The following is a 20,734-nucleotide window of genomic DNA, read 5'->3' as shown; positions in this document are numbered from 1 at the left end:
TGGGAGTTGATTTTTACGACCAAGTTCTAATCAGCTAATATCAGAACATTTGCCATTTGTGCCAAATTTGAAGAAGTTCCTTCAGTAAATATCACATTCGTTAGAGCTGGACTTTTAAAACCTAATGCTTCCAGCTGTGCCTGAACCTATGAGGAGGAGAAATATACCTCTCCTATAAGGCGCTATACCAAATCTTCAGAAAAGATCTGCTTCCACTGTAGCAGTTTAGTAGCAGTTATTTCTCCCTCATTGGTGATGGTGTCTTAGTACACAGTTGAGGACTGTGCCTTTAAACAGCATGATAGCGCTGCAACTGTTAAATTTATGAATATACCTAGTTCTCTGCCAAAACACATGACAAGCTGGACAAGGAAAAGACTGAATGTAGCCACTGCGTCAGTATTTGGTCCTCAAGTAACCTGTTTATAGAATAAAATGACCAAGACGGTTAGTTTATGGCCTCACTTACACAGAAATGGTTATTTTTAAATGGTCTATTTGTGTTTATCACTTTATTACTTTTTCTTTTATCCGTGACAGATATGGTGACATATTCTGATGTAACGAATTATGATTTCTAAACTTTTTTATGCAAAAAGAATCTTTATGCCACACACTTGGCTGTTTTAGAAAGGATGTATTTAGTTGGCAGTTGAGTTGCATTGTGGATACTGTAGGCATCATGTTATGAGTTTTATAAAAACGTGTGTTACGGATATATCTCAATATCTCAGACCCAGCTCCATTAAGTTTGTTCCTTTTTTGACTGCGAAATAAAATGCATGCAGAAACCCTTTAAGGGGTAATGTAATTTCCATGGTGGTTATGATGGATAAAAGGGAAGCTTACTGGACAATTTCCAAAAGGACCCGGATGTTTTAACACATTTGCACATACTTTATGCACATAGAAGAAAAGTAGACTTTTGTACAATATCTCACTAAATATATTTACATGACATACAATTCGCCATCAGTGCAATACATAGGAATGTTGCATATTTACCAAATGTTAGACTCTTTCCTTTATGAAGAAAAATAATTCCAATGACAGAAGCTGATAAAACTAATGTGTAAAGTAACATGTGCAACTTTCGTATCGGTTAACAGCTTCACATGAAATAAAAAAAATAAAATCTTAGTACCACCCTATCAACAATCAAATATTAAGCATTGAAAAAGTAAAGATCACATGTACATATATATCTTCATACATGTAATGGATTGCTTTTGTACAAATACTTTATATAACTTTGGCAGTTTATCAGGAACAAAGTTATCGGAAAAATATGAAACAATAATATCAAACTGTCAGCAATGTCATGTAAGCTTGCCTTCCAAAGCTCATGTTCACAGTGGTCATTCAGAAAGGTTGGAAGCCGATGGCAGAAAAACCAAGAGCAAAAAGCCAAAGAAAAAGAAAACATTTCCATCCTTTCTGCTAGGACTGTTAGCACTGGAGGCTGTCGTCATTGTTGTCATGGTTATAAAATTACAAACACCTATGAAGGTTTAGATAGCAGTCATCGCCATTTAAAAAAACATGGTCTATTTTCAGGTCGACTTAAAATACAAACAGTTTGAAGGCAAGGGGACAGGACCCTGCTCAGCGGTCACTGTGGAATCATGGGAGAGACATGACCGAGAAGAGGACATGCACATCAGTGCTGTGTGGAAGCACGTGAGGCCAAAAAACGAGGGTGCAAAATGAACGAATTTGCAACAATCGAAACGCCACATGGTCAGAAAATGACTTACACCGGACAAAATAATCGAGCAAATTTCAAACATACTAAGTTCACCATAATTCATATACGTTGATTTTGTTCTTTTTTTTCCACTGGTTTGGCACTTTATTGGAACAAATCTCTGTTCAAAAAGACTAATGTTGTACAAAAGATATCATGTCTCATTAACATAACTCGTAGAATATAGTACTTAATAGTAAGCATACGGTAAGTAAACACTTGTACATACTGTAGTTTTAAAATGAACATTCCAACAGATGTTTTACGCACATGCACAAAAACAAACAAACAAACACAACTTTCTCTCTCTTGCTCTCTCTCTCTCTCTTTGCTGCCTCGCCACATTTGGGCCTCCTCCATTTCTCTTTGGACAATCTTATTCTCCTTCTGAGTGATCCTCTATCCCGAAAGAACAACTGTTGCTACTGCTCTTTCTCATCTTCCATCTTTCCCTCGCTATCGTTTACCTAAGACAACACAACTCATTTAATACTGTGGGGGGTTTTTTTGTTTTTTTTTTGCTCCACGTTATGACACTTCCTCCGCCGAGCGCGTGTCTGTCTTGAGACGCACAAACTCTTTGGCCACCTCGTCGTTGGTCCTTTGAGAGAGTATCCTCATGATGGTGATGCCCGTTTCGTCCATGGAGATGCTCTTCACCAGCGGGTAGCAGGCGGCGCAGCTGCCCTTGTCTGCCAGCTCTTTGAGAGGGATGACGGTCATGCCGATGATGCGGTCCTCACGGGCAAAGCAGTAGTCCTTCACTGAGACATGGAGCTCATAGACCTCTGGACCGTGTTCGTTACTCAGAACACTGAGAAAAATGACAAGGATGAGGTTGGGGTGTGACTTAGAAAAAAATTAGACATGAACAGAATTAAAAAGTAGTCCTAAATCCTACTTTTAAAACAACCATCATGGGTAATGAAAATTTACATCAAAGGCAGTGAGAGGGTGTCTGAGTGTCACTTAAAAGTACATGAAACTAACCTGAATGCACTTTTTTCCTATTATCATATAAGCTTAATAAGTGTTCCTGTCAGGAACTGTACAAGAATGTGAACGAACTGCTGACATTTGGCTTTGTTTACAGCTGAATATAGCCTGTCAGTAAACAAGTCTGGCATGGTGACATTTCCACAGTGAAAAGCCTCCTTACTGTATGTGTGGCAATCATGAGAAACCCAATCATGTTTTGTGAGGGAAATTAATATATCTATTCAAAAGAGCAATTATTCTGAGCTTTTTTCTTAGGCTTTTTTCTAATAATCCACAGAAATCTGTGGCTTCTTGAAATTCAAATGACAATGCTTGGGGTGAATATATATGCAGACTGCACTGTGCTTCCATTCATCACAATGTGTGCTGCTAACGCTAAGATCACTCCAGATGACTTGGCTGAGTGGGCCTGACTCTGAGAAATACAATGCTTAAAATTGTCACGCTAAAACAGTTGCTTGATTTGCTTTTATTACAAAAATAATGCTGCTTAATAATGTACATTCTAAGGTTAGAAAAGTAAGGTGTTACAGGTACTATTAAGCATATAGATTGCTGCTGCTTTCTTTGTAGTGTGCAGCAATCTCAGTTGTTAAAAATGAAGGTAATGTGCCAAAAACTGCAGTTTGTTGAATAGCCACCTGAGACCTGAAGTGCCCAACTTTAAAACAGAAATAAACATTTATTTATTTTTTGGTGTCTCTGCAGCTTATTTCCCCTACATGGGACATTTTTATTATTATAGATGACTGATGGTGTGGACTGAACTGGGACAGGACTGTCATTCTGGCGTTCAGTTTAAAAAGGAAAAACCTGATAAATAATATGGCTCACTGTGTAGTTCATTTTACTGATAGACTCTGCAACAAAAGTAACATTTTTCATTATGTAAATTTTGGACAAATTATTAGCATTCATCACTGTGTGATGCAGAAATATAGTATATAAAAGATATAGCCACTGTGATGGACATGACTAACACATAGTGTATCTGACAGAGAAACTAAGGGACACTGGCTGCTCGTTGCTGCTCAAGTTGTAAATTGTAAGTTATTAGTCATCCATTATCTTTTCTGAATCTTAGTTTGACCATGATTTATCAAAAGGGGTTCATGTTCTTTTCAGTATGATTGGAAACTAGCGATCAAGGACATGAAGTCTTTCCAAAAGTGTTGACTGAGGTCCCTGAGAAAGGGAGCCAAGGGCTAAGTTCCCTTACACCTCTGTATAACAAGAATCTTTGTGCAAACAGAGGAGTTATCCCCTGCTGGCCATTAAAAATAATGCAAGTTTCAGGGGCTTCAGCACTGGCTTCACTTTACAGACCTCAAAGCTCCAGCTATCTTTTATATTGTATATAGATGCACCCTAGTTATCTAGGCTAGTTAACATTTGCTATTTGATAACTTAATACTGAGACCTGTTGTCCAAACATAACTCTGCCAAAAATATCTTTTGAAAGAGTAGAGCACAAAACAATAGGTGACATTACAGTTCCAGGATGCATCCATATTTTATTTACACTTTGTGTTTGTAGTTTGCAGATAGCACACTGATTTCTGATTTGAAGCAAATATATGAAGTATATTATTATTAATGACAGTAATAGAAAAAATGACACTAAATTAAAGAATATTACAATATTACAAGAAGTGAATAAAATTGCTCACAATTTTATTCACTTCTGTAACTGACGAGGAGGACACAGATACTTACTACTGGAATGTTTCATTGTACTTTGGTGACCAATTGTTATTCTTGGTCTTGGTGCTGAATTTGCGTTTCTTGTCAGCCAGATGTGGACCCACAGCATTGACTTCTACAAATGGCCGGAACATGGCGTTGGTTTGCCAGATGAGGTTGTTCACTCCGACCACTGAGGAACGCAGAGGAAATAATAATCTCATTCATTACAACATGGACACAGGTACAAGAAAGGAAAGTCCACTAATTCTGCCAAAAAAAGATTGCGTATTCCAAGCTCAGTTTCTATTTTTGGACCTGTATTTATCTTGTTCCCACATATAAACGGCTAAATGTAGAAAATGTCACGTTAAACTGAGATACTGTTGGAGCAAGCATAAGAGAGCCTGATAACAGAAACATTTCCAGCTATCTGCAGAATTAATGGTAAACATCTCTGCGTGTTAGTGCCTATAAATCAGCCTGCAAAGATTTCTTTTCATACTCACTCTTCTGCACTGAAATTCAAATAACGAGTAAATCCACAGTGAAGAAGACCAGAGACATCGACTGACATGCAGCGTCAGTAAACCATAATGATGTGGCAGCATGCTGGATTTTCTGTGTGAGCTGCCAAATTTAAATTCAGGAAATGCAGAAAAAATTTAATCAAAAGCTAAACTGTGACTCATGTAATGATGGCTTTTCCTGTTTGTGAAAACATTGTTGCTTTGCTCTCATGTTTCTCTAATGCTTATGGTGCTTTTGAGGGGAGGCAGGTTTAGAGACACTGTAAGGAAATAAGGAGGCTCACAGTGAATTAAAAGAAATAAATCTCTGGAGAAATTCTGTAATGATAAAGCAAAGAACTAATAAACAGCCAACCTTTGAGCCAGCTGTACATGCATAGCTGAACTTGACTTGTCTTACCTGTGTAGTAGCAGACCTATGTATTTTCCAGTTTATAGTTATTACAGTATTCAAGTATCAATCTTTTTTTTTTCAGCTATCCCCTAATTACAGTGACTTTGTACTGTGCTCTAGCAGGATGTAATGTAAGTACAATAGAAGTATAACTTGCAGGGATAACAATGCAGTTTTAGGACCCCGTTTTGGTAAAAGGCTTTTCAGGTGCATTGTTTTTTTTTAAAAAAAAAATCACACTGGCAAATGCAGACGATTTGAAAGAATGAAACTATTAAAGATTAAATTTGGACGATCAAATAACAACTGAATTAGTTTTAAAAAAAGTTATTTTTTGCAATTGTCTTTTGCTTAAGTTTGATTACGTAATAAAATTTCCTTTGTTTTTATCAATGTCTTGTAGTATGTAATGCTCTACTACTACCAGAAGGTGGTGATAATGTATCTATAAGCTGTTTGCCAGCAACCATGAAACAACACAACATAGAAGAAGAAGAATGTTACTAACACTTAAACAGGAGACACACATAAAGGCCAAAACTATTGCCCCATGTGAAATTGCATGGAACTGCTTAAAAAGTTAATGGAAAATAAGGTCACGTGCAAAGTCTGGTTGACTCCAAATATGCATGGTCATTTGAAAGCTTAGAAGAATGATTGAATAATACCTATAGTACCTAGTGGAATCGACAACAACAGCTATTACAAATATGACAATACTGCATCAATCCCGACACTGTCATGCATAAAACACCTGATTTTCTATTTAATTACAATAAGAAACAACATATCAAAAGGTAATTTCCTTATTCTCTGATTTTGAAGGCGCTCCAAGAACATGCAGCTGTGCTGCTGATGGCCCCTGCAGCCCAGTTGCACAGATGAGATAGATTTTTGTGAATATTTGCAGGTGTGAACAGATTTGACTAGAAATAACAAAAAGCGGGCTTGAGTATAGGAAAAAGCTCACCCTTCACGCTGACTTTGTGCTCTCCAGTGCCAGGGTGAGAGATGAGATTCACTTGCATCGACACCTCCCCCACTGATCCGTTGGATGACTGACCTGGACACACACCAAAACAGCAACAGGAGAATTGGAAAGAGGCGTAATGAAAATCAGAAAGAATGGAGGAGCAGCAGTGAGGAAGCAGGGAGAGAAATACAGAGATCAGCAACCCGAAATAAAAGAGATGGAGACCGAAAAAAGAGAGAAAGAGGGAGGATGCGAGGACAGATGCAAAACTGTGAAGACAACTATCTGTGCACCTGGTGAATCCAAAGATTGATCCAAAAAGCTGTGTATAAACACATGAGCGTGTCAGAACTAAAAGAGAAAAAACAGACATAAGGAAAACAGTAAGAGAGTAGACTTGTTTTCACTCTCATGGCAGCCCAGTAGGAAGCAAAGCCAGAGTTTCCTTTAGCTCCAGGCTAAACAAGAATAACAACAAGTAAATAAAAATAGAAAAAAATGAAATAATCTGTCTGGTTTGAGGGCCGTGAAAAAGGCACATGTTGTGAAGGAATCCACTAAATAAATAATGTTCTACATGATGAAATCAACAACGTCATAGCTCAAGTGAAAACACTGGATTTAACTCCATGGAAACACACTATGAATGCTATGCAACAGAAAGGAAATAGATGAGGCAAAGGGAATGCATGAATATAAAGGAGGACTCTGCTCAGTTGCTGTGCAGCATCATTAACGTGTCACTCAGTCAGAGATGAACAATTAGAATGGATTGCTGACCATGTTACATACTGTCTGATGTAGGGAGCCCTGCTCATTTCAGCTGCTTCATGTTTAAGCCAGCCGGGAGCAAGTAGACATTGAACACTACTTAATGTAGAGGCATGTTGATCCAATAGCTAATCAATACATGCCAAACATGCAGCACCCGTTGTGGCTGGTAATGGGGAAACAAGCCTTGAGATTTATTGTAATGAAGCCCCAGGAAGCCGATGTAGAACTACGAAACTGCAGCACAATGAAGTCCTGAACTTGTGAGAACACACAGCAATGCCACTGCATGGTCACTTTAGCTATCAGTGTAAAAACCATTAGACATTATGATATGTTGTGCATTTATGAAAAAAAAAAAAAATATACCGGTGTACTCAACAGATACTAGAAAAGGAATTCTGAGAGACGTGGAAGCTCAAAGTGTGAAGAAGACAAATGGTACATGTTGAAGATAAAAGAAAGCAGGGATAGATAAAAACCAAGGTGGCAGCGAGCAGGCCTTAGGTGAGGAAAATGCAGATAAGAAAGGTGAGTTGTCTGCATTAATTGACGAAGACTTGCTCTTAAATTCCCAGATTTTTTTCCACTGTTTTCCACTGCTTAGCCTACACCGAGTGACATTTCAACACATGAATACTACATAACCAAAAAACTGCAAAATATTCATGCGAGATTACTGTAAGCTAGACAACCTCAGCCCCCACTCAACAAAGAGACACATGTATGCTTCCGAGAGCAGGCTTGGCAGGATTAAACTGGTACATGCCGTGGTCTAAATATGTCGTTCTCAGAGCACAGGGGTTGGTGATTAATGAAACTGTGTCCACTGTGCTACATCAAGCATCATCTCCACATTCTTTAATTTTTGACCCCAACCAGCTCACTACTTCCACTTAAAGACAGAACATTAGGCCACCTCAGATAAAAAGCAAAAACACGGTGTGAAATTGCGGATGGAGCTGGAATGGGATGAGAGATGTAGCGCGGGTGGAAGAAGAGAAACACATCGAGCAATCTGAAAATAGCACACAGCCAAACACTGTGCATCTATGCCCATCTGCCACTCAGGGAAAACGGCAATGCTGGTTGGCCTGCTGGCTGCCGAGCTTTTTCCTACAGGCTTTCAGTTTCCTGCTGCCTGCTATGCAGTGTTCTACAAGGCTGAGCGCACTGAGGGAACCGGGAGCTTAAAGCTTCAACGCCCTGCCGGGTTGAATTCCCTCTTGAGCATCTCTGGATACCTGAAGGTATTTCCGCCTTATTACAGAGAAGAAAATCCAAATAAAGACGGATGAGTCAACAACATATACAAGTGTGCCAGAGATGCTGGAAAGAAAGAGTGAGGCGACTGCACAAAAGAGAATTTATGGATTTACATAGCAAATACTGTATATCGTATTTATCCCGACAGTGTTTTTTTATGCATTGTTAATGAGAGAGTGAAGGGAAAAGAGCATGAGAGCAATTAAGCCCTTAAGCATACAGGATGAAAAGTCCAAAGATACTGTTGCTGTTTGTTTGTTTTTAAAGTTATTTACAGTGAAAGAGGAACAGTGCTCCTACAGTGATGAGATAAATGCAATTACAGCAATGTTCACTGTGCATTTAAGCTGATAGGAAATAAAGTAAAAAAGAGGCATCTTCAGAACACATTTACAGCAATATATATGGGGTAAATACTGATGGGAAACACCATAATGTTAAGGTTAAATAAAGTATTACAACTCCGAAATGTTGCAGACAAATCAGATATTAACTGTAAATTACAGCAACAAATATGTTGTGAATAAACTGTTTTGCTACAAGTGTAATCAGTCGTCATAAAAATATGTTTATTCACTTCTGCCTAGGTGCTAAAATATAGCTTCACAATAGAATGACCAATCTGTCTTTTTTCACGCCTTTGCTGGCACTCTCACTGTGTTTTTATAGATGCTTTCTGTAAAAGTGAAGCTCCCCAAGCAAGGCAGAGAGAATACAGAGTATAGCTCTTAAGACAAAGGTTTTCCAGCATTTGAATGCTGAAATAACTCCATTCCCTCCCACACTGAAACCCAATTGAGCCTGACCATAGCTAGGTGCTTACCTTGAGAGGTTTGGGTGCATATATATTTCTTGATCAAGGCATCTGTAGGTTGAGTGTAAAGGCTGAGAGCATATTTGAGGGACTTCATATCAGGGCTCTTTTCGAGGAAAGTTTTCTTCAGGCCATTTCCTCCAGCATGGAAGTATTGCTATATGAAAAGAAAGAGGAGTTAACTTCCAGATGACTCCAAGAATGTTTTCCAGGAAGGAATCCTCTGTTGAGTTCATACACATCAGCAAGTTTCAGTTGGCAGAGAAATAACCTGAGATTATGTGGACAGTATGCATTTTCCAAGCAGGAGACCAGGCAAGAGACAGCAGTAATAGCCACTTTTCTGTCTAATTACCGTGCATTTAAATCTGAAACCCCTGCTTGGGTGGTTAATGCACATTTGCGCTGATAAGCATGATAGCTGAGTACACACAAAGCTTTGCATTCTTTTGAAATGCTGTCACCACTCCTACATATGGAAGATGGGAGACCATGGAGAGATCTTATTAAGAAAAGACGGACTGTTTTTTTGTGCTTATCTGTTCAGCTAGCTTTCTTCTACAACACATGATCATTACACAGACAAAAGAGCTATTGTTAAGGGCGCTTGTGTTGTTTGTGGAGTTTCTGTTGTCATGATCCAAGTTAAAAAGTTTGTGCACCCTTATCTCATGTCAATAAATACACTGGACAGAAAATGCAGTAGACAGAGATAAGGTATACACAGCTGCAGAGTGACATCCGAACCGCATTGTCTTTATCAGACAAAGCTTGACACCACAATGGAGAAAGTGCCGGTAAATATTTTCTGACTGGTGTCAGGTCAGTACTTGGCAGTGACTCGACACATGGGGAGGCGCTGTTGTCTGCCTCACCAATGATTTATTAGTCATAAAGTTTGACCGACATGTGCTTCTTGTGAATTATACATAATCTGGCGTGCAAAGGTTGAGTCATCAGTGGCGTTTTAAGAGAAAGAAAGAGAAACAGCACATATTCTATCCATAAAATGCCCAGGAAACACTAAATATACCTAAAATTCCCTGAGATTAACATCTATAGTTATTTAAAAAAAAAAACCCACATCCAACTACAATTGAATTGGCTTAAACAAACAGTGGTGCAATAAGAGTTGTATCTATTCACAATTTCCCACCATGTAACACAGGAAGATGTTCAGAATGTCTGTATTTTGTGCCTTGGAGATTTGTCTCATTTTAGGTCAGAACATTTGAAACAATTTATTCAAATAAAAAAATATCACCTCCTCATTCTAATCACCGTCACAGCACTAAGACTCACAGAATAAGCTGTACTGATCTATAAGAGTGTCGCCTCATCCTGAAAAATGCCTGCAGTGTTACTGCTGGGCTGCAGTGCTGCATTCCCTCTGGAAAAAAGACCCAAACCAACCTGCATGCTCAAGATATCACCCTGCCTCCAGTAAAATCACCGGCCACCTTTACAACATCCGTACTTTCTTTTTGTTACCCGATTACTTTCCTCCAGTTCCTTATATTTTGCCTCATATATTTGATTTAGTTTTTCTTCTTCATTTATTTTCTCTATCTTCGAGGCTTAGCAGGGGTTTGCATTTGGTAGTTAATGATGTGAGGCTGTAGTCTTCTGCTGATTAGTCTTTAGCACATTTACCTGAGCAAGTAAGTGATTACTAACAGTTTATTTTCTGGTAATACTAACATTTGATAACAAAAAAAGACAAATAAAATGCCCTCCATAAAGAATCTTATTATCAGTTTTTTTTTCTAATAACTATGTTTGTTGTTCAAAAACTGGGATCTATTCTGAAATCCACTTCAATAAATGCCTACATATTATCTTATTAACTATATCAAATATACATTTTATCGAGGAACTCTCAGACATCTTTCTCATACAATCAGACAAGGCCAGAGTTCAAATAAAGGATAAATAATACATTACTGGGGCTCTGTTAAGTGTGCTAGTTTGTCAGGTAAGGTCTGCTTAGGCCAGTGCATTATCCTGCCCATTAATTTTTACAGGTTTGAAGTTCAGCTTGGATGAAATATTATATTTAAATATTTAAATAAAAAAGCATTTAAATAAATAAATATGTTGCACAGGATTTAACTTTTTAGTCCAAGAAGAAATTGTGTATTTTCAGGGGTTTTTTTTTGTCTTTATATAGGTTTGGCTTTAATAAAGTGTAGAATGTTCTCAACCGTAGTAACTAGTGAGTCATTGTAAGTTGCTGCATATTCTAACTGTAGTAACCTGCCCGAAGGAAATCCTTTGAAAAGCAGTTTTCAATAAGTGCATTATTGGAATACCACCTGCTTATGTGAAGCAAGACAAAGATCAGCTGAGTGCCACCATTAAAACGTTCAGAACTCTTCATAATGTTGATGAGAACAAACATACAGTATAATACTGTATTTTAGAAAGCCTGAAAGAGGTTTCTAGAGTGTCTCTCCTGTCAGCATATGTCTGCCTTACATTCCTGCAGTGAAAAATCAGCTTATATAGCCTGCCATTGGAGTTCTATATATTTATAGTTACTGATGAACGGCACATTTTTAAAAAATTTTAGTGTATCTATTTTTGATGGGTTTTGGGGTTGTTCTGTTTTTTAGACTGTATGATTCAGGTAGCCATTTAAACAGAATTTCTAAATTTCTACCAACTCTGTGTTAATCGACTGCTCTCATTGGAATACTGATGAAAGAATTTCAGTGACATGATTGATTTAAACCTCCAGGTAGTTTCCTTGGTGACAGCAAAATCAATTAGTTTTTTTCTACACCTTATGGAGTCGTGTTTCCATAGTGGCACCTTGCCATAACTCTCCTCTTGTGCCTGAAGAACTCGGACTTGGTATCATTTTGTATCCTTTTACAAAAACTGTCAAATGGCAGAAAAGTAAAATGCTGCTGTTTTTTCTTCTTTTTCTATGGGCTTGGGAAGTGTCAGAGGTATTTTTAAGATGCAATTTATTTTTAGTTTTAAGTTGTGCACCATACTCTTGTAGTTTCACTTCATCAATATTAACATTAACAAGCAAACAAGAAATACTAACAAGCTCCTGGTTGAACCAAAGAGCATCGCTTTGGAGCAAATACTACAACTTGTGACCAGTATTTCAGTTTTTTTTTTAAAACTGCTAAATAATTATTTTAATGTTATTTATTATTTTATTAAGTTCCACCCTATTACACTACCACCACCATATTTTACTGTTGGTATTATGGTCCTTTTTTGAAATGCTGTGTTACTTATATGCCAGATCTAACAGGAATCAAACCTTCATATAAGTTCAGATTTTGTCTCGTCAACCCACAGAATGTGACTTTGACAGTGACTTTGTTTCTCTTGTGTTTCTTTAGATCAGGGGTAGGCAACTCCAGGCCTCGAGTTCCGGTGCCCTGCAGGTTTTGGATCGCACCCTGGGTCAACACACCTGAATCAAATGATTAGTTCATTACCAGGCCTCTGGATAACTTCAAGACATGTTGAAGAGGTCATTTAGCAATTTGAATCAGCTGCGTTGGATCAAGGACACATCTAAAACCTGCAGGACATCAGCACTTGAGGCCTGGAGTTGCCTACCCCTGCTTTAGATTGTAGCAGGGGTGTTGCTTTTTGAGACCTCTCAGTCTTCTTCACTTTGTCACTCAGGTTCTCAGTAATTTTGTAATTCAACAGGTCTGCCAGTAATCAGGCCTGACTGTGTTTAGTAAAACTGAATCAAACTTTCCAAAAAAAAAAAGTGGTTAATCACAGTTAATTCATGATTTAACAAGACAGCCAATTAATTTTTCACACAGAACCCGATAGGTTTGGATATCCTTTTTCCCTTAATCAATGAAATCATCATTTAAAAACTGTAATCTGTATTTACGTGGGTTATCTTTGTCTAATATATACAAATTGTTTGATGATCAAAGATTTAGAGTAGTTGTCAAACAGCTAACAGATCATCTGCAGAGGAATGGTTTATTTGAAGAGTTTCAGTCAGGTTTCAGAGCTCATCACAGCACAGAAACAGCTTTATTGAAGGTTACAAATGATCTTCTTATGGCCTCTGACAGTGGACTCATCTCTGTGCTTGTCCTTCTTGACCTTAGTGCAGCATTCGATACTGTTGACCATAATATTCTATTAGAGCGATTAGAACATGCTGTAGGTATTACAGGTATTGCACTGCAGTGGTTTGTATCATATCTATCTAATAGACTCCAATTTGTGCATGTAAATGGAGAGTCCTCTTCACACACTGAGGTTAATTATGGAGTTCCACAGGGTTCAGTGCTAGGACCAATTCTGTTTACATTATACATGCTTCCCCTAGGCAGCATCATTAGAAGACATAGCATACATTTTCACTGCTATGCAGATGACACCCAGCTCTATCTGTCCATGAAGCCAGATAACACACACCAATTAGTTAAACTGCAGGAATGTCTTAAAGACATAAAGACTTGGATGGCCACTAACTTTCTGCTTCTTAACTCAGATAAAACTGAGGTCATTGTACTCGGCGCTGAAAAGCTTAGAAATATGGTATCTAACCAGATTCTTACTCTGGATGGCATTACCTTGGCCTCCAGTAACACTGTGAGGAACCTTGGAGTCATTTTTGACCAGGATATGTCCTTCAACGCACATATTAAACAAATATGTAAGACTGCGTTCTTCCATTTGCGCAACATCTCTAAAATTAGAAATATCCTGTCTCAGAGTGACGCTGAAAAACTAGTTCATGCATTTATTACTTCCAGGCTAGACTACTGCAATTCATTATTATCAGGATGTCCAAAAAACTCACTGAAAAGCCTTCAGTTAATCCAAAATGCTGCAGTAAGAGTACTGACAGGGACTAGAAGGAGAGAGCATATTTCTCCTGTTTTGGCTTCCCTTCATTGGCTTCCTGTTAAATCCAGAATTGAATTCAAAATCCTGCTCCTCACATACAAGGTCTTAAATAATCAGGCCCCATCTTATCTTAATGACCTTGTAGTACCATATCACCCTATTAGAGCACTTCGCTCCCGCTCTGCAGGCCTACTTGTTGTTCCTAGAGTATTTAAAAGTAGAATGGGAGGCAGAGCCTTCAGTTTTCAGGCCCCTCTTCTGTGGAACCAGCTTCCAGTTTGGATTCAGGAGACAGACACTATCTCTACTTTTAAGATTAGGCTTAAAACCTTCCTTTTTGCTAAAGCATATAGTTAGGGCTGGACCAGGTGACCCTGAATCCTCCCTTAGTTATGCTGCAATAGATGTAGGCTGCCGGGGGATTCCCATGATGCATTGAGTTTTTCCTTTCCAGTCACCTTTCTCACTCACTATGTATTAACTGACCTCTCTGTATTGAATCGTATCTGTTATTAATCTCTGTCTCTCTTCCACAGCATGTCTTTATCCTGTCTTCCTTCTCTCACCCCAACCGGTCGCAGCAGATGGCCGCCCCTCCCTGAGCCTGGTTCTGCCGGAGGTTTCTTCCTGTTAAAAGGGAGTTTTTCCTTCCCACTGTCGCCAAAGTGCTTGCTCATAGGGGGTCATATGATTGTTGGGCTTTTCTCTGTATCTATGAAGCGCCTTGAGGCGACATTTGTTGTGATTTGGCGCTATATAAATAAAATTGAATTGAATTGAATTGAATCTGAAACATGTAAGTATGACAAATATGCAAAACACTAGGAAATCAGAAAGGGGGCAAACACTTTTTCACACCACTGTAGCAACTCAGCCATAGAAAACCCTGCCATGAATCACCTGGTGCACAACTTTTGTACTGATGCTAATGCTAGAAGAGGTTTAGAACGCTGCAGTTATTGAGTCTGCAGAGTGCTGGAAACTTTTATGTACTAGCCTCAGCACTTAGCAACCCGCTCTCTTTATGTGGTCTTTTACTTTCTGAGTTACTCTGATTCCTAAATGCTTCCACTTTACAATAACACGACTTTCAGTTGATGGTGAAATATCGAGGAGAGAATAAATTTCACGAACCTACTTGTTGTTGCAGTGGTATCTTGTTACAGTACTACACTTGAGTTCAGTGAGCTCTGTAGAATGACCCATTCTTTTCTGCCCTTTATGTTTGTAAAGACTGCATGGCTAGCTGTCTGAGTTCATACACCTACAGCAATTCGAATTACTTTTTCATTCATGTACTTTACATTTACATTTTGACCATATTTAATATCAGTATATATGATGTGGAAAAAATAAAACATAATCGGTAACCTTTAGTAAATCCATTTACAGTGTAAACATAGGTGCAAGTAGAGACTATAGCTCTTAAGACTAAAATGTCCAAAGCATGTCACGAGTAACAGAATTTCACACTCCTAGAATATGCATTTGCATATCTCTGCTATGCTATGCACCCTGCTTTTCATTTTAAAGGTCAAGTTTAGCCAGTACTGCCAACTGTATAATAAACAAACAAAAAAAACCTCACCTTGATGGTGGGAAGCACAAGGTCCATGGCTGCGCACTGGCGTGGTGTCAGACTTCTGGCTTCTTCTCGGATGACATGCTCCTAGAGAGAGAGAGTAAAACACTGCAGTAAGCAAATACCATCACAAGTCACATTTGTTAACTTTGAATTTTAAGACGCATCTCCAGCAAAATGGTTATGACCTTAAGTGAGCCATGATGCTCGTGATATATAGCATTTACTGCTTACAAACCAGAACCAGTGCAAGTCATTTAAACTGTGTGTGATAAATTTAAACCTCGCTGTCTCACACCAACACACAAAAAAATCTATTTTAATCATGAAAAATGTTTTTGTCAATTCTAATTGGAGCTTTCCTGACCCGTAAATTGATTGCTGTAAATAACGTTTGGCACTGCCTTATTTCTCAGGTGTGTACAGCTCGTGTGTACAGAAGCACACAAAACTCTGAATTTCTGCAAAAGCTTCATATTGGATGAGATTTAACTATTTAATCCACATAATCACAATCAGGTGCATGCCAATGGTGGTTTACTTTGAAAATGCACATCCCAATCTTGAGATGAAAGATGTGTGTATTCAGCTGCAATCATCATATGGTACAGATTTAATCAACCAAACGTCTTTAAACAGAGCTACTGTGAGAGGAAATAGTTTAATCTGCATCAGTGCTAAGATGTTCTTTGGTTTTGATGCCAAAATTGCACTGGGTCACCCTCATTTGCATTGTGTCTGTTCCAGCACTTTCTCCATCCAGAAAAAACAAAGCCATGGTGTGCCCCAAAAACACTGGAGGTTGCATTGTCTGATGGAGAAACAGTGTATGTTTAGATAGACTTTTTTGCCATTTATTATTATATTATATTACTGTAATAATGTATTTATTTACTCTCGCAATTGAGTATTTCAAATAGAAATGGCTATCTTCCTGCAAAATCCATGTAGTAAGCTGGGAACACACTACAAGCTGTTTGTTGTCAAATATTTGCTGAAAAAGATAAGTGCTGTGTAGAGCTGAGCACGGGATTTACAGAGGTCATAGGACATAGACATCAAAGTGGTCCTGCACACTGCATTACATTTTTCAAGCAAACTGTCAATCAGCCAAAGTGTTCTTCAACTGTTCCAGCGAATCTGAAAACATTGCATAGTTCAAAAGTCACATCACTGCAATAGCAATTAGTCAGGGATTTACTTCGGATGTTAGATTGTGTAGGAAGAGTTAGACACATGCTTTAATATATTAACAGAGGAGAACAGAGCTAAGAATAAAAAAATGACATCAGAAAATGAAGCCTACATTTTATGACAAAAGTAAAAGAGCTGGAGATTATCAGTCATAATCACGAATAACAAGAGGATGATGAAGCACTTTAATACTTTGGGAGAAAGACAGAAAAACGCCCATCTGTGTACAGATGATCAGTACCCAGATGTTGCCTCAAAGGACATCTGACGGAATCCCACACACAACACAAACATGAATTCGCTTAAAATTCAGCAGGGAAACACACATTACATTTGCAACTTCTGTGTGACTCAGAGCTAAAATACCTCTCAGAGGTATTGTCACACCCTAGTTGTTTGTGAAACCACAGCACAGCCACTGATCTATCCAAATGCCTCACTAAATGGAGCTCGTGGGATTAGACATCCTCCAGTCACATCAGCAATTAGACACCTGCCCAGTTATGTAGCTCCGAGCTGTATTTTATGATGCCAAAGAAGAATTATCTTACAAGGTTTTGTTCTTTTTATAGTTCTAGACGCTTGCATGTATAAAATGTTGATCATGTTCAGCTGTGTGGTGAGATTATTTCTTTTGATTTGTGTAATATATATTACATAAGCCATGACCACAAACATTTTTTGCAAATATAAGAACAATCCATCTTTAATTTAAGTCCCTTTTGGAATTAGACAATATAGGATTCAGACCAAACAGTATTGTGATATTTATAAGCTCATTCATAAATTACCTTCAGTTTGGATAGCTGTCCCAAGTCCTTGGCAGCACTGAAGATCATCTGAGCTCCTTGCTGTTGGAGAAGCACATACGGTTCCATCATGAACCATCGTATGAAAATATATTTTTGAAAAATGCAGCAGAAATTGTTAAAAGGTTATCAGGTGATGAAGCTAAACAGAGTGAAGGGATAACTTATTGTTGGTGAAATTGGATTTCTAAAGTGGCATTGGGAGACATCTCAAACACTGTTTGACATGATGACTTTAAGATTTGCCTGGTTTGGGTGACAATAAAAAATGGGCTTAGTGAGATACTCCTAAAATGAAAAATATTAACCAAGCTTTCACAAAAGGATTAGGAGTATGAAAAAAAATCGTTCCATGTGCATAAAGATTTAGAGATGTCATGTTGCCGTGCTTCATCTTCTGTACAGTGATTTGTGTGCTATGAGGGGGCAGGAGAGAGCTGAACAGATGGAGGAAGAGAGAGAGACAGGTGCACAAGAGGAGGGAGGTGGAGGCCAAGTGAAGAGCTGAAAGAGGTAAGAGAGAAGGGAAATCTCACACAATACTCACACTCTGGTCACTCAACGGAGGAAGAACAATTGTTCTCTCGATTGTGTTCAGCACAATCTTCCAAAGCTCTTTGAGGACTCGTTTCAGCACTGTCTTCTCACAAATCTTGGCAAATAACATTAAACTGCAAAACAGGAAAGGAGGTCATGTGTCAGGTCAACACTTACAGCCCTGCCTCAAAACTAAACAAACATGGCTGAAGACTCCTACTAATGTCGTCATAAATATAATGATTAAATAAAGAAAAGAGGAAAAAAACAGCTGGGATTCAAAGAATAAATACAGCAGCTTTATGATTTAATCTCACCCTACTGTGCAAGCAGGGTCTAAGAGACATGAGAAAGGATTTTGTATTTCCATATCATTAAGAGGATTCCCTGTAATACCCCACTGGCCTCAATGTTGATTTGACAAAAGATTGAGAACAATTCCCAGGGCTCAGCTAACCATATCAGGACACAGCGTAAAAACCCTCCAAGAAATAAATGCAGTCCTTAGGTTACATTAGTAGGCAGTGACCCATAATGTGTCTCCTGTGTATTATACCCATTTTTCCTAGTATCAAAGTGGTCCCAACCAGAAATGAAATGATCAAACAATTGATCAGCATTGAGGAGAACGGGTTTCTTTACAATCAAGGGTCTATTTTTCCCTTAATCTTAGTCTTAGGACACAACACTGTCTGAAAAAGGCAGCCCAAGGACTTAAATGATACTAAAGAAAAATGCAATGTCCTCTAACAATGTGCTGAACTGGCCAAACGAATAACACCAAACAATAACTTTCAGTATGTTAATGTGTGTGCTATATTTTTCTGCTCAACTTGCAAATGCTGTGTTTAAGGAAGTGTGATCTAGAGCTCCCTGGTTGGATTGCTTTTGTAGTTCTATACTTGGATTAATGACATTAATCCAGAGGTTGGCACGTGCAAGTATTGTAAACAAAAGGACAAATTTGTGTTACACAATTCTTCTACCTTGTATTCAGTAGATACCCACTTTTTGTCCAGAAGGTCCATAAGAGGCCGGAGGACAGTCTCTGCATCCATGGCAGCATTGCTTCCTTTGGCTGGACCTTTCATCTGAACCAGCTCCTGGTTCATCTGCTTCACACAGTCCTCAATCACAGGCTTAAAACTGTGTGATGGAAAGCAGAAATCCTTTGAATCTTTTTCTTCTCTTTTTTTTATGCTGCAGCAGTAAAAATTAACTATTTTGAATTGGTGCTAGCTCACTCTCGCTGTTCCTATTATATGACTGAAAAGGTGTTAAGAGCTGGGGTGACATTTGTTCATTTGGAAATGTTAAAGAACTTGCTGTGCTCACAAAGCATGGTGCACAGCAAGAGCGTGAGCCAATTACATTCTGAGCAAATGTCTGTCAATAACTAAGCAGCCATATAGTTCAATTTCTTTGACAGAACAAGACATGAATAAAGTCGTTAACCATTTGAAAAATACCCCATGCGCGCATTTTGAGTAGCACCAGTGCTCACCTGGAGCCAAACACTCCGCTGAGGTCATCCAGCACTGTGTTGAGTTTATTTTGCAGCTCCTTTAACAGATCACTGGCCTCTGCATCCAGCTGTGAGTAAAAAACAAAAAAAACAAAAACCCAGTTATGGCATAATTACACACCATACACTAAACACACACTGACTAGAACTCGGTATCTCTGGAGGATGCCTCTACGAGGGTGGGGGTGCTGGGGGGATGGGGGCAGGCACAGAGGAGTGGTAACCTGCCTTGCTGGTGGCCTCCTACTCATTCTGCCTGCCATCTGTGGCAAGCAGCGCTCTGAATACCAATGGACAGCTCACCTCCGAGCACTGTAACGATAACTGCCGAGTCATGAGACACGGTGTCAGCAAAGAAGCAGCGAGCGAGTGGTCTCTCAATGGAGAACATTTTTGTGCACTACTACACATGTTACAGAAGAGAGAAGATGCTGGGAGCCTGCTACATCTCTGGGATTTAAGCATTTGGGCATTTATACATACAGATGTTCTGATTCTCAAGACGTCTGACTGACGTTTTTCAGTTTTAGGGAGAAAAAAACTTTTTATGTTTGTTGCAATAAACAGGTGCAAGATTTATTTGAGAGTGAAAAATTTATTTATTGAAATGTGGGTGTGTTTTGATTGATATCTATATCCCATATATCTCTATGGTGACAGATGACAACCTCACAAATGAATAGCTTCCAAAGCCAGCTGATACAAAAGACATCAACACTTTTTTCCCCCACAACATTTACTGTACGCATGCATTTGTTGGCCATATTTATGCATGCGCATGTGATGAATGTATGCGCATGTTCATGTTTGCATTTATGTAATGTTTTGGACATATTTTCATAAAATACATAGACAGACACTCGTGCTATGCTGCGTGCCAGTAACTAAATGTATGACTGCATCTGCTTGTCTCAGTGTTTGTGAGGCTCTGTACAAATGTTGGTGTTTTTGATGTTGTTCAGGCTTAGTGCTGAGATGGATGTTTGAGGTAAGGCACGGCACCACATGCATGACAGAACGTCACGTTATACCCGATAAGCTTAGCCATGGAGCCGC

General features: G+C 38.7%; 1 protein-coding gene across 3 annotated transcripts in view; it reads right to left on the bottom strand.

The window, feature by feature from the left end:
* Positions 1 to 876: 876 nt before the first annotated feature.
* The window catches only part of unc13c (unc-13 homolog C (C. elegans)), a 119,467-nt gene continuing 99,609 nt past the window's right edge, over positions 877 to 20,734 (bottom strand). For all 3 annotated transcript variants that reach the window (XM_085154659.1, XM_085154669.1, XM_085154678.1), the window contains 9 exons: positions 19,658 to 19,746; positions 19,162 to 19,299; positions 18,164 to 18,287; positions 17,599 to 17,658; positions 15,620 to 15,700; positions 9,187 to 9,334; positions 6,324 to 6,416; positions 4,463 to 4,622; positions 877 to 2,561 (listed from right to left, as the gene is read on the bottom strand). In XM_085154659.1, the coding sequence (XP_085010785.1) occupies positions 2,276 to 2,561; positions 4,463 to 4,622; positions 6,324 to 6,416; positions 9,187 to 9,334; positions 15,620 to 15,700; positions 17,599 to 17,658; positions 18,164 to 18,287; positions 19,162 to 19,299; positions 19,658 to 19,746 (1,179 nt within the window). In that variant the 3' untranslated portion in view covers positions 877 to 2,275. The remainder of the gene's footprint in view (positions 2,562 to 4,462; positions 4,623 to 6,323; positions 6,417 to 9,186; positions 9,335 to 15,619; positions 15,701 to 17,598; positions 17,659 to 18,163; positions 18,288 to 19,161; positions 19,300 to 19,657; positions 19,747 to 20,734) is intronic.

This window comes from Neolamprologus multifasciatus, chromosome 1 (assembly GCF_963576455.1).
Source record: "Neolamprologus multifasciatus chromosome 1, fNeoMul1.2, whole genome shotgun sequence".
NCBI classification, from domain to species: Eukaryota; Metazoa; Chordata; class Actinopteri; order Cichliformes; family Cichlidae; genus Neolamprologus; species Neolamprologus multifasciatus.
This window is presented reverse-complemented; position numbering and strand designations above follow the sequence as displayed.